This window comes from Arachis hypogaea, chromosome 8 (genome assembly GCF_003086295.3).
Source record: "Arachis hypogaea cultivar Tifrunner chromosome 8, arahy.Tifrunner.gnm2.J5K5, whole genome shotgun sequence".
NCBI lineage: Eukaryota > Viridiplantae > Streptophyta > Magnoliopsida > Fabales > Fabaceae > Arachis > Arachis hypogaea.
This window is the reverse complement of record NC_092043.1, coordinates 46999181-47014216: the sequence shown is the minus strand read 5'-3', so window position 1 is coordinate 47014216 and position 15036 is coordinate 46999181. Positions and strand designations below refer to the sequence as shown.

The 15036-nt window shown below is 32.8% G+C and overlaps 1 protein-coding gene across 6 annotated transcripts; it reads right to left on the bottom strand.

Annotated features, from left to right (window-relative positions):
* Positions 1–3583: 3583 nt before the first annotated feature.
* On the bottom strand, positions 3584–11426 carry LOC112707887 (RNA-dependent RNA polymerase 6). 6 transcript variants are annotated; one of them, XM_025759898.3, is made up of 3 exons: positions 10928–11426; positions 5211–7931; positions 3584–4827 (listed from the first exon to the last, which is right to left on the bottom strand). In XM_025759898.3, the coding sequence occupies exons 2-3, from the start codon at positions 7917–7919 to the stop codon at positions 3928–3930; spliced, it is 3609 nt and encodes a 1202-aa protein (XP_025615683.1). In that variant the 5' UTR covers positions 7920–7931; positions 10928–11426; the 3' UTR covers positions 3584–3927. The 6 variants fall into 6 exon arrangements, with proteins under 6 accessions (XP_025615683.1, XP_025615684.1, XP_072057633.1 ...); XM_025759899.3 differs by lacking the exon at positions 10928–11426 and adding an exon at positions 8820–9098; XM_072201532.1 differs by lacking the exon at positions 10928–11426 and adding an exon at positions 8420–9093.
* Between the last annotated feature and the right edge of the window lie 3610 nt (positions 11427–15036).

The following is a 15036-nucleotide window of genomic DNA, read 5'->3' as shown; positions in this document are numbered from 1 at the left end:
CTTATATCCGGACCCGGTGCAAAATCAGCCGCTCCCAGATTTCTCACCCCTTCCACATTATTGGAACTAGACGAGCTTCCGCCAATATCCTGAATATTCATACAAAGCTCCAACGAATATATCGTACCTATGCTGCGATGATAAGAGAACATCATCGACACCTGCTGATCAGATTTTATCTACATTTTTTGATATGCAAACGAGTTTGCTACTGCAACCGGCATCCTGTAAGTCAGCTTTGTGATTTCTTTTTTCCCAACCATTCTGGTATGAACCAGAATCAGATTCTTCAGATCTTGCAACGATGTCTGTGGCGGAATCATTATCCATAATGGATCGTCACAAACGAATGTTATCCCTTCTGCTGTATGAGAAATTTTTCCATTGGGATATATAATTAAATACACATTCTCAGAAGCCATTCATAAAACAAACCAAACTAAATACCCAAAAAATTTCTAAGACAGAAAGAAGCTTGTGAACTTGAGAGAATATTGGAGAGTAGGAGGAGAATGGATACAGAATGGCTTCCTCCGTTGTTCATCCAGCGTCGTTTATATAGGCACACCACGATCCCATTTCGTGTCCAGTACACTAGAAGTGGTCCAACTCAAGTGCGCTGCAGCTGATTTGGAGCCAACTCGTGGCCGCCGTCCCAGATGTCACCCATTTCGTGCATGGCAGCAACGAAATGTGAAAAGCTGCTGTCCCGGCTCCATTTCGTTGGCATCTTCCATGAAGTGATGGCAAACTCCATTTCTTGGTCGCCGGCCACGAATTGGGCATGCGTATTTCTGGATCGTTTTCAGTTGGTGCGATTTTGGGAATAAAAGTTTTTCATATATTTAATTAAGTAAAAAAGCCAGCTAACAAAGTAACAAACCAATAATGTAGGTTATTTTTAGTAACCATTTTTTCTCCATAAATAACCAAAAAACTAAGCAACGACCATTATCTGGTGATAACTCTTTTTTTTATAGATAATTGTGGTTTATTTGAAGATGTTTTTTATCAGTCTCGTTATATATTTACGTAATTTTATTCATCAAATTTAATTAAGTTGGTCCAAATCAAATAAAAATTGTTCACACACGTGCACATGAATCACATTTCTTCTTCAAATAAAAAATAATACCAAATTTTTTTAACCATGACACATAAATTTTTTATTTTTAACTCAAAAGTTTTCAAGATTTTGAATTTGATGTTGCATTTTATTTTTGCTTCTTCTTATTCTTTTTTTCTCTTTGTACAAAATTTATGTATTTTTATTTATAAAGTTACGTATCTTTCTTTCAAAAATTTGTATTTATGGTCAAAAAAATAAAAAAATAAAAAGTTGCATAATTTCTTTATTTATTTTTTCTTCTTTTGTTGTTTGATTTTTTTTATTTTTCTTAAAAGATAAAATAAAAAGAATTAAAAATGTGAAATAGAAAGAATTATAAAAATAAGAAAAAGGAGAAGGACGAAGAGGAGGAAAAATTCAAAAAAATATAAAACAGAAAAATAACACAAAAAATTTGTAAACTGCGACACAATAGTTTTTTAGAGAGTAAAGTGACAACTAAACTATTGAGGATTTATACTTTTGACATATTAGTTCCTAAAAAAAGTATTAATAAAGTTCTCTAGGATAGCAAATGTGAACACATTACCTTCAAATTAGTTCTTATTAGGTATAAAGCCTTAATTTAAACTAATTGATCTACGTTTGTTATTTTAAAAGACATTATTGGTATTTTTTTTAGACTAATTTATCCAAAATATAAATTTTTAGAAGTTTATTCTTTTTTAAATTTGATACTAAAATTTTTTAAATATAATATAAGAATTTTTTAATCGAAAATTTTCAAGATTCTGAATATAATACAGTAGTTTTTTAACAAGATTTTATTTGACTTCATTTTTGTTGTTCTTTTTTTATTTTAATTATATATTTTTTTTGTTCTTTTTTTTTTTGAGAAAGAAAAATAAAGAAAAAAGAAAAAAATGATAATGATAATGTGAAAGAAAAAAGAGGAAAAAACGTTAAAAAAAGGACGAAAAAAAGAAAAGAAAAATGCAGAATATGTATGTAAAAGTTAGTTATTTATATTTTTGTTTCAACTGAAACAAAATATATTATTTTAATTCAGTTAGACACTTAGACTTGTTAAATAAAAGTTTAGATGCATAATTTTTCTTATAAAATTAAAATATATTATTTTACATATGCTTTACGTCAATAAACAAAAATATATAGCGAGTAATTGTTTGTGTATATATAATATTTTTTAACTTTGAAATATATAAGAATTTGAAATAACTGATTATGAACAAAAAATATTTGTTATTTAAAACGAGTATACTATTACTACTACTACTACTACTACTACTACTACTACTACTACTACTACTAATAATAATAATAATAATAATAATAATAATAATAATAATAATAATAATAATAATAATAATAATAATAAAGTATTTGCTATGATATAAGCTTTTTAATGAAAATGAATATTATTTGTACACTCAATTTATTATATCACTTTTACTCATCTAATCCACAACTATTAAATAAATTGCAGTTTTTATCCATTTTTATTTTATTTAATATATTTTATCTTTAGGTTTAAGTTGAAGCTTGAAATAAATCTCACATGAAGTTTAGAAATAACATTATTTCTTGATGAAACAAGAAGGGGTTTCTCAATTGATGCATAAGGATATATATTACAATGAACATCATAATCTTAATATTGGTCACTTCAATAAGGAAAAACTGCATACACCCTTTCTTTCTATACTGGGTCAATATCTTAAAGGCATTAACTAACACATTGTCTGTATAAAGATTTATAGACTGTCAACCAAAAATATAATTTTTACATACAAATTTTTTTCAGTTATGCAAAGAGTTAAATTATTTTAGTGATATGGCTATACATAATAATAATAATAATAATAATAATAATAATAATAATAATAATAATAATAATAATAATAATAATAATAGTGTGAAAGTGAAGTTGAAGTGGGAAAGAAGAAAAAGAAAATAAAGATCAGAATTTTACTATTTAGACCATTGAAAGTTGTTATGAATAAAATTAGTTACCACACACTCAACTTTTCATTTTCTTCACTTTCTACATGTTCCAAATCTTTTCAGCAGTTGGATGAGTTACCACTTACCAATGGAAACTACATTTAGTGGTTCTACAAATATCATTGTACAAGGATAGACCTCTTTGATTGTGCTTCATTCTTTTGCAAAAATTTCATAACATAATATTATCCTTAAGCATCTGAGCTTTAATTTGAAGTGGATGCTTTTATAAAATGAATAGCATTAGCAATTTATGGCAACTCCATGAATTGTATATGCTGCTTATGCAAATCTTATCAAGTGCAATTTGTGATAGGAATTTTCAACCCCAAGAGGGAACACAATGCCAAACACACCCTTAGGAACAAGCAGTGAGCACAAAATTTCACATCCATATCATGGTACTCAATTAATGAATTTCCACAATTACCAGGTTCACCAATATAGAAACATACTACTTATGCAATTCACATATGCACACAGCAGACGTTCAAGAAAAAGGCTGCTCAAAGCACGAGTCATGTAACTCAATGAGAATTGAACTTGGTGTAATGTAAAGGATTCCCCAATACAAGTTGAAATTTCACATATTGAAATCTACACAAACTCACTTTCAGTCTATATACATAACATCCTGCACAACAGGACTAGCAGTACAAAATGCAATCCATACAAATTGCCTCAAAAGCAAAGAAACTTAAACTGATCAGTGAAACACCAAACAAAAACACAATATTAAGAAACACATGCATATTGTTCACAGTGAACGCATGTTCACCAACATACTTCAAAGTGGCAGAGTGGTCTTATTGCCGGGATCAAGTAAAACCAGACTATAACCTTTCGGATAGGTACTTTGCCAGGGAATCAACTGGCCTAGTGGAGTCGAAGTTTCCAAAGTTTCGATGCCTTATCTTCATGCGAGCAAGGTAATCAACAGCAATCCAGGGGAAACTCAGCATCACCACATTCCCCAAACTACCTGGCTCCTGGCTCTCTGGGGACTTGAATTGCAGTTCAAGGGACTTCTTTACCCACTCAGGATGATATGTCACCTGATACCACGCCGAAGCTTTCTTTTCATACAACAGATTCTTTTCTTCGTCACTTAATTCTCCTGCATCTGGGTTCAAATTCAATTTCTCGAACATGTTCCGGAATTCTTTTTTCAGGGCACTATATGAGTGTTTGAGTCTCTCCTTCAGCTCCCCTTGCTTCCTACTGTTGTATTTTGGCATAGACCAGATCTGCCCAGTGACAACCTCTTCTTCTCTTTTCACTTTATATTGACCAAGAAGTCCACTCAATTGACCATCATAAGAGCACTTCTTTTCCCATGCATCAGCAATAAAATCAGCAGATCCTGGAACCTCAAGATCTGTATCGTAAGGTATGTCATCTGTTGGATAGTTCAAATCAGGTGCATCGATTTCTTTATCATAGGCATCTTTGATACTCCTGTAAAGTCTGCCAAGGATTTTTGTGGATTTATAGGATTGGTGCGGCTCCTTGCCCATAAAATCAGGGTACAATTTTGGTTTCAATTGAGGTGGCATCGCAACAATCTTCCCAGTCTTTGGAAAATCAACCGCAGTTGCTGCTAACTCAGCCAGTTTTATGCATTTCTCGTCCAAGGCACCATACTCGCTGCAATCAGCGTGTACAACATGTGCATTGCATATGGTACCCAAATGCTCATTGACCATGTTTCTGACAAAAAAATCTACAATGTCCTGCAGAATGAAAGACAGACAGTTTTCAATTGCTGAGTCACACCGTTAACAGAAAAAATGGCAATGAGAAAAACCAACTTAAAGCATATCCTAGATCAAGGTTGCAGAAGACTCTGCAAGTCCGTACATAAACATGTGCAACATAACACACACAACATGAAGCTAAAAACATACTATGTTTTATTTCCTAGTTTACTCACAATTCGGTATTACAGTGTTCCCCCTATATGAAATATTATCTCATTAATGCAAGTTCTTACCAGAAATTCACACAGAAATGAAATTAAAATTTTCATATTAACCATGGGCCATGGACAATAATGCACACTACTGCTAGTTAATGAGGAAATTCATAGATAAAGTTTGGAAAGAAAAGCATATACCCGAGTAGTGACTTGACGGTTGGTACGTTGGCTTTCTTGTGCAGTATAATCCATAGGTATCCAGCTACTCTTACTAGGTGGAATAAGATTTTCATCCCATGTGGCAAAATAAAGATCCCCATCAAGGTCACTTCCAGAAGCCTCATTTGTATGAGGTCTGTCCCCTTTTTGAGGGAACACAAGACAATCATGTAAATGATGCAATTCAGGAGCATCAACTGCCTCCAAAACTCTTACATCACCTGGGTGAAGACAAGGATTTTTTGCTATAACCACCAAACCTTTCACTATGTGAAGGTTCTTTGTCTCTGAAAATCTTGACCCATGCTTTGAGAAACAATTCTCAAGTGAGGGAGTAGACACTTGAACAAAGCATTGCCCTTGTTCAAGCACAGCCAACTCATCTAATACACCCATCAACCACCGGCCAGAAGATACAAAAATCCTAGACTTTTCTCTGAGTCCCCATAACTGTGCAGCACGTGTGGAAGTCAACATACCTCTAAGGTGAGGTTCATTTTGGGGGTTGAAACCACAACTTAACATTATTGCTGCAGCATTTCCATGCTCAGCACAGGATTTCGTAAGAACTTCAAATGCCACATTGGCATCCACAAGCATTTCATTTAACCTTGAAATCATTGCCTTCTGCATTTGCCAAAATATTTCATCTGATACATCCAATGCTGAAAGCAATGTTATAATCTGCCTATTCAGAAATCCAGGCTGAAACCTAGTCCAGGCACAAATCTCCAAGGTCTTATGATTAGAAGAAAACTTGTCCATACTAGGCCTTAAAGAGAGCCGATGCTCATCCCCTTTGGCAGGCCAAGAGGCTACTACCCCTTTAAAACCAGCAAATCTGATCTGATATGCAGAGGGCACACTGTCCAATTTCAACTTTTCAGCAACTTCCCCTGCCAGATCAGTAGTAATAATACCGATGCCATCGGAGAAAACATAGTTATTCCTTACAATATCAGGCAAACGATAGTTAACCTCACCATCTGCAACTTGAACTGTTGCATAAGTGGATGAAAAACACTGTCCCATCCGAGCAGCACATTTTGCAATATTGTGTATTTTGAACTTTCCCATCCAATTTCTTATGGTATCACAAGTTTCGTTGCTTGCATTAGCAAAAAACCAAGCAGAACGATCCCGCAGTTGATTGGAAGAGAAGGCCAAAAATGAATACTTTCGGCCACATAAATGAAACCCCTCTTCCAAGATATTCTTCACCCTCCTATAAATTAGTGTCTTCTGCGGAAAGGAGTTTGAAGTGATTTCCTTCACTATGGGAGCAACATAATAGTTAAGAGCATTCGCATTGATTGTTTGCATGCCTTCATCCATAAAGGTGACCCTTAAGAAACGATCTGAAAGTTCTTTGTAGTTTCTAAGAACCCTGTTGGACAGTTCAACCTCTGGTGGTATACAGTAGGCTTTAGTTGGAGTGATGACCAGTCTTCTAACCTCAACAACATCATCTAACTGTTTCGAGTTCTGATAAAGTTTTGGATTTCTGAGCAACCATTCTTGGACTTGTTTCAGCCTCTTAGCTGCATCAAACACTGGACGCTTGTATGAACATAAGTGTTTCAGCGCAGCCACATTGACCTCCTTAGGTTGATTTCTCAGCAATTCAAAAAACTCATCTGACAAACTGTGTTGATTGATTATACCTTTGTGCAAGACAGCATTAACCAAGAATATAACATCAAAAGCAACACCTTTCTGTGAATGAATGCAGAAGAAAGGATCTGACATGGACACACCAAAATCTAGTTCATCCAGTACCCTAGGTGGTCGCCTAAGTGAAATATCTTGCACTCTTTGAGCTCTCAAGTAATGCATGGCCTTAACCAATTTTGCACCGTGGCGTGGTGGTATTGAAATTCTATAAAAATTGCATCGACCAATGGCCCCACTTGGTGTAAAATCAGTGGTCCTAGCCCACGGATCATCGTCATCAAGCAAATCAATTGGAGATTCTACAATGTCATCATCTGCAGTTCTATACCAAACCCAAGGAGCTGAAGCAAGGTGCAATAAAACAACAAAAGATGACATATCCTTATATTGCTTTATCTCATTTATGTCTCTCACCAAGAATCCCACCTGAAAATCACACTTTATGACTGCTTTTGTTTCTTTTCCTTTGAATGCAAATACAACGTCCTTATTGAAACAAACTTTGCACATGCTATCAAAAGGATCCACTAGAAAGTTTACCCCTTTGTTAGGTCCTCTCCAAGCGACTACAAATTCCTCAGGTTTAACTAAAGTACCAATTTCAACAAGTACATCACACATCTTAAAAGGAGTTGTCTTTCTCCTCCTCTGCCTTAAGAAGTGTGGATTTTCAGGACCACAACTAACTTTCAATGGCGAGTTATTCAAAACTAGATCACCTCGACCTGCAGCATTAAGAGCCTCAGCTACATATTCCGACATTGCGAAATGCACAAAGGCATGGGGCTCCACCTTCTGATAGGCATCAGTTTTTTTAACCCGTGTAGTATCAATGATGCTGAAATCTGGATATGACTCTGGAGGGGTCCAAGAGGTCTTCAAGCGACACCTATCTACCATTCCAATTTTCTCTTCCAAGAATACCACAAGATCATTTGCTCTGACCTCACGGTCAAATCCACCAATGCTAACCTGAGTAACCACGGTCTCCTTTTCACTTCCTTCAGAATCCATTTTCTCAAGATCCTGAAAAATTATAAATCGCACAATTTATCAGAAATTCAGAATTCACAAATCAATACTTGGCTGCAGGAAACCTTCAATCCCAACAAATCCCCAAAGCGGAATTCAGTAGGTTATAAATAAGCAACAAACCAGCATTCAAAACAAACACAAGTAGTTCACTCCTCTGATCAATTTCGGCTTAAGTTTATTAAAATATAAAATATATTAAAAATACGAAAAAGGAAAAAAAAATAGAGAAGATAAGTTCATGTTTTGCTGGCAACCAAACAGACCCTGTACATACATCAAATGCAAATAACTAAGATACAAAACATATCCAAGCATTTCAAAATGAAAACCATTACACAGAACAGAAAACAACAACAGAAGAAAAAGCCCAAAAAAAAATGCAACTTGGGACTTGAGAGGCACATTTCAACAAGTAGCTTGTAGAACACAATTTACAAAACAAATTAACCTGTGAAAGCACAAAGGGAGAAAGCACTGACATCCAAAACGAAAAAGATTGTGTAAGCTACAGCTCAGTATGGAAAGCAACAGAACAAGCATCAGTTACATATAGATCTGATCCAAAAATTCTTTGTTTCTCCTTCTTCAGTGAGTCAAATCCTAGAATTCAGGCATCAATTACAAGTTAAAGTTAAACCAGCCGCACAAGGAAGCAGGGCTTCAACTCTTAACAACACAGAAGCATAGGATTCGATGCAGAGGGAACATGTGTTGCAAAGTAACCCTCTTTGGCTCTTTCCCTGTACCCTAATTCTCAATTGCAATTAAAGTAGCACTCCTAAGTCCTAATTTCAAGAAAAGCAAATGGTGTAACATGGCTGACCCATTAACCAGCAAGGACTTAAAAGATACAATTTTGATCAATACACTTAATCTAACCTAATCAAGCATCATCATCATCATCATAATCAACTGAACAATCCAACGACACCGTCTTGATCATCAACCAATTATAGAAACAGAAAAAAAGGAATTACATTACAGGAGAAAGTAGAAAGATAACTGATTGAATGAGGAGTGGGAATGGGAAAATGGCGAAGGAAAAGTGGGATTTTGAAGTTGGAAGAAGAAAAGTGTGTTGGAGTGAGTGTGAGTGTTGGAAATGAGTTGCCTTCGGAACGAAGTTTATGAGAGTAACTAACTAACTACAGACAACACAAGCATCGCCTCTCTCCTCCTTTTCTTCTTTTCAAGGTTGCATGAACCAAACCAGTTAATGAACCGATAGATTGACTGATTTAATGGTTTAATCAAAATTTAACCGGTTTAATTAAATATAAAATTATTAAAAATTTAATATATAATTTTAAATATTTAAATTTAATTATTTTTAAATTAATAAAATTTAAAATTTTATAATTTTATGTAATAAATCATTCATAATCTATTACTAAAAGTTTATAAACAACTTCCAAGTTTATAACTACAAAAATCAAACAAACACACAATGATCTACCACAAAAAAAAAAACATTAATATGCAAGTTTTAAACTAAACAAAAACACTACTCATCGCAAATCATAATCATCGTTAAGAGTTCCCATAAATTAACTCAGCAAAAAATACTCAACACAATCATTCAAATGAACCATCAACCATTATTTTAGAAAATCAGCAACAACATTATTTCAGAAAATTTAACAAAATTCAACAAAACACCATCATCCATCATCCTTCGAAGTTTAACAAAATAAGCAAAAATTAAAAAAATTGAAAAATCAGCAACTTGGAGTCAGATTTCAGTGACCCAAAATCAGTAAAATTAACAAAATAAACATAAATTGAAGCAGCTTTGTTAACCAACAGTGAGGGAGGAAGAAAAGTGAGCTCGGACAATGTAAACTAAACATACCTTTTTAACCTTTTATTCTGTGTAGATGCAAAAATCTTTGAACCAAAACAAAATATTTTATTTATTCTTTAATCTTTAACCTTTTTAACAAAAGAGTTTGCCTTGTATTTTATTTTCTGACATTTTTTAAAAATATTTTATGATGTATATTGATAGGATTAGTATTGGACTAGCCCAATTAGAGAATTATACTATAAATAGAGGTATGACGTAATAATATAGGGATATCCATTATGTAATGAGAAACTCTATTTTTCCTCTTTCGTCTTAATTCTAGAGATTTCTCCTCTATTTTGTCTGATTTTCTATCTAGTTCTCTATTTCTTGATACAACTTCGTATCAAATGGTGCCTTCATTAAACACCATACCAAACTCCCATGGTAATTCCTCGGATTTGATTTGGGATCAAATTCAAACTAGTTTACAAAGCTTGAATTCAGATTATCAAAAATGGACCAAGATACTTGAAGAAATTCAAGCAACTTGCACCAAAATTTGTGCAACCTTGCACGATCATCAACAACTCCAGCAGTCTCCAATTTTCCAGATTCACGACAACCAGAGGCAGATAATTCAACAACTCCTGAAGCAGAAATTTCTACAGCTCTACAATTTGGAGAACAACACACCACAGGAGCAGAAGGAGAATCCTCAGATTTTAATTTTGGTAATTCAATCACAACAACAGCAACTTGAAGAATCACCAAGCAGAAAATTTAGTTACTCATCACACAGCAAGTCAGCAACAAATCTACGAGCAGATCACAACACACTCAGATTATGCAATACAAACAGAAATTCCAGCTCACACAGAAGAAGAAGAAGATGAAGAAGACGCAGAAGAAGAATCAGATTTCTGTTTCCTAGTCCAACCACAGCAGCAACAAGCAAAATCAACAGAAATGGCAGTTCAAACAACAATTCAGCAATCCTCATTGTCAAGTTATATTTACAAAGATGCGGTGCCACAATTTCAGCAACAACAACAAAATTCATGCCAAACTTCAAAAATCATGGATGCAGAAGAAGAAGAACTCGATGCAAATTCAGATTCAACAAACAATTCAACAACAAATTTGCAGAATGTATCAACAATTTTAGATCCAGATTTTCAAATCCACATCCAAACAAAACCTCGAAGGTGTGGCGGAGGGTTCCGGCGCGTTTCTCCGATCTTGGCAAGACCAGCTCCACTCCTTGCGGCGGTCTTCCCTTGGGATCGCGAAGAGTGGGCTCGAACGACGAAGAAGCAGGTGGCAGCGGCGTTTCCAGGGAATCGCGACGGAGCACGAGACAGCGACGGGTTGCCGCAGCTAGTAGTGGATTCTGCAGCGGACGGTGCGAACGGAACCGAGGGAAGGTGGAGAAGGAGCCACTGGAGCCAGACGGTGGTGCTTGGCTCGCCGACGGTGGTTCTTCCGACAGCAGCCCCGCACTAAGTTGAGAGGGAGAGAGGAGAAATGAGGTTGTTGCTTGACTGATCCCTTGGGATTTCAGTTTTGGAGTGCCTGAAACTTGCGACTTTGTGAGTAGTTCTGAAGAACACTTTGTGTGCCATGACCAATTAATTCGTGCCACGTGTAAAGCCCCAACACGACTCTCTCACCTTCTCGTTTGCCCTGTACTCAAGGTCTAACCGTCTAAGGGGAGCATTGTATATTTGTATATTCCTGATTTTCTTTAGAATTTTTTTAAAGAGAAACGAATAAATTTTATTAATTTATATATGCAAATTTTGATAATTATATGTACAAATTATATTTATTGTATATAAAACTCTTGTAAATATAAAGATAAATTATTATTCTTCAAATATTTAATAAAAATAATAGCATTTGTTAGTCATATAATATTATTTTAAATTAAAATCTATATTTACTTTTATATTTTTTAAAAACTATTCACATTTTTATATTCTAGTAATTATTTCATTGTGTGGTTACAAATGTAATAGAGATATGCGTAATCTGATTTATTGTAAACGAATTTGTTTTTAAAAAAAAATAACGACGAAACTATGTTTACAAATATCTTGTAATTTACACGATAAATGAGATATTAATAACAAAATCTAAACAACTAAGAAGGATGTTTGTACCACTCTTTTGATAAATTTAGAAAATAAAATCGATATATTTGATTATGATTTTAAATTTTTAGCAATAGTATAAAAAAATATTATTTTACAATTGTTTGGTTTCTTTTATTCATTATAATTTTTATTAGGATTTATATTTTTTTGCAACCTTGAGAATAAAATTGTTTTAAAAAGTAGAGTAATAATAAGATTAGTATTAGACTAATTCAATTAAAAAATTATACTATAAATAAAAATATAATATAATAATATATGGATATTTATGATGTAATGAAAAATTCTTTTTTTTTTCGATGGCCTTAATTCTAAGAATTTTTCTTTTATTTTCTCTAATTTTCTATTCTTTGATAAAAATTCATATCATATATATTTTTTCTTCATCCACATTGATATTAATAAGCTAAACCCAAAAATTAAAAAAATCAAGTATAAATAAATATAAAGTTAGATAATTAATTTTTTTAATTAATATTGGTTAATTTTTTAAAAATTATTTTATTTATTTTAAATCTAAATTCTAAATAATAAACTATTAATCCTAAATTTTAAATTATAAACTTAAATCTTAAAGTTGACTAATGTTAGTTAATTAAAAATTAGGTATTATACTTTTTTTAAATATAATATAATATTAATTGTGTAATTAAAAGTTAACATAATAATTTGAATAGACTAATTAATATAAGTTCAAATATTAATTATCATATTTTTATCAAATATTTTGTTAGAGGAGCTTGATAAGTAGAGATTTTCCATATTTGACACCTGTCAAGATATTCTAGAGGTATTAAAGGAGTGAATGAGCAAGTTCAAACTTCAAGCTGCTGGTGTAAGCCACAAGCCAAAATGAGAAAAACGGGTTAACTCGTATTTTAAACGAGGTAAAAAAATATAAATTTGACTAGACTTGTATGATTGAGTTAATGGAGTTTAATTTTGATACAGTATAAAATAATCTTACATGTGCATCTAATTTATAACGTTATATCACTAAAAGTAATTATATTTTATATTAGTTATGTAAATAATTATTTAAAAAAATAAAAATTATCTAAAATATTTTATACTTTAATACATCAAAATCAAACTAAAAAAATTATTTTATAATTTTAATAATTTTTTTATTTAATATTTATATATATAAAAAAACTTCATCATATATTCATATATTTTTATGATAAATGATCTAAAATCTCCAAAATTAGTTGCTAACCAAAAAAATTGTATATATATATTCAAAAAAAGAAAGTCGAACGAGCCAATTTGTATCCGTTAAACTCAAAAACTGAGTTAAATTTAGAAACTGTTGTTATTTTATTGATTCGATTTATTCATTTTTATTTTATTCAATCCGAAAAGATTCGCGAATCAAAGGTTCGTTTTGATGGCTCTATTGTAACGACCTAATTTCTGGTATGTCATGATCATACTAGAAACTAAGCGCTATCAACTTGTCTTTCTAAGTTTCTAACTATTATCTGTCATTTATTATATGAGTCTGATTCATTGTTAAAAGCGTAGTTATTTTGCGATACACTTTTTTAAAATGTTTGATCTAACATTTGGAATTGAAAAGCAGAATCATTCATTACCAATTTAAAAATAATAACAAATAAAGCAATTATAATCAACCACATTTATATACATCTCAAGTAGTTAACAACATTCAGTTATACAGCTTTTATTAGAGTATAGACCTTTAGTTAGAACACCCCTAGATATAGCTAGATAATAACTATATACATATATATACATACAACATCCCAGACCCTGACCTATTCAAGAAGTCCCTAAGTTGGCACTCAAGCTAGCCTAGACTCTATACTCACCTAGTCCCTCTAAACTACTAAAGCGAAAAAAAGTGTGATCTAGGTCTTCAAATTTTGAGTCAGGTCGAATGTCATCAAAAGGTGGGACACCTTATACTACCCCTCTACATGATCATACATCGTCTTAGAGCATATCACTGGTACTTTATTGAGTGGCCGCATAATAGCAACATTGTACGGAAGACTTACGTTAAAGTTCGTAGATAAACGAAGTATAAATGTCAGCTAGTCTCACAATATATATATATATATATATATATAAACAGATAACAGAGTTCACTCTAGACTCAGAAGACTACCTAGAGCGAAATTCTCCTTACGAAACGATCATCAGTGAAAGGGTAAGAACTTGGGAGTTCTTAGTAGATTTGGGCTTATTAATAATGTTAATTGGCTCCGTCGTGCTTATCAGATAACAAGGTTTTTTATAGAAAACAAAAGAAAGCAGAAAAGCAAATAGTAGAAAAGCAGAAAAAACAAAAGACAAAAAAAATAGAAGAAGACCGAAAATAGAATACAAGAAAATAAACATAGGAAATAAAACACACACACACACAAAGAGTGTAACAGAGAATGATGCGTAAACAAGAATGATGCATGTCTAGCCCTAATACAGGCCATGAACTCATGTGTCGGTTGGCTGCCCGCATTCTCGACATTTATCTGGTCACGAGTCCACGATTTTTCGAATACAATTTTCTGTTCCAAATAAATGTGCATATAATAATAGCAGCTCAATTGAGACCGCCTCTACTTTCTACTAGCAGGAAATATATATATATATATACTCAGCTCTGGAGAACAGAAAATTGCTGTAGGTATCTTATTAGTTTCCCTATAGAAGCTCCGGGTTGCCACAAACAATAAACACATATACAAGTATCTCTGGAGTTGCCTTAATACAACAAGTGACCTTTTAACAGGCTATCTGCTTGTTCTCTAATCTCTTTATCATATTACTCTTTTCTCTTTGTCTCTTTACGCTACTCTAGTTTCTCTGTTTAATTTGTATATTTATAGCTTATGTAAATTTTGTTATGAATAGTTAGCATGTCCCAAATATAGGTTCATTAAGTTTAAACTGAAACAATTTAACTTTTTATATTATACCTAACTCTAGACGCAATTCAAATACCAACTATGTTGCTCTTATTTTGCTTACTAATCACCATTTATTTATGTCGTTGCAATTTTACCGACTTTTTCTTCGATTTTTATCTTTTTTTCAACTTTATATCTTTCCTTTGTCTTTACCTCCTAAAATGTTATTATCACTCCCTAAGTTTTTTAAGAAGGTAATTATGAAATTATGCGCT

What these genes read in the sequence shown, in the direction of transcription:
- LOC112707887 (XM_072201530.1), bottom strand. Translation starts at nt 8,421, where the DNA reads ATGTCAGTGCTTTCTCCCTTTGTGCTTTCACAG. An exon ending in CTCCCTTTGTGCTTTCACAG is followed by an intron (nt 7,932 to 8,388) that starts GTTAATTTGTTT and finishes ATAATTTTTCAG; the next exon opens with GATCTTGAGAAAATGGATTC. An exon ending in ACCGTCAAGTCACTACTCGG is followed by an intron (nt 4,828 to 5,210) that starts GTATATGCTTTT and finishes TTCATTCTGCAG; the next exon opens with GACATTGTAGATTTTTTTGT.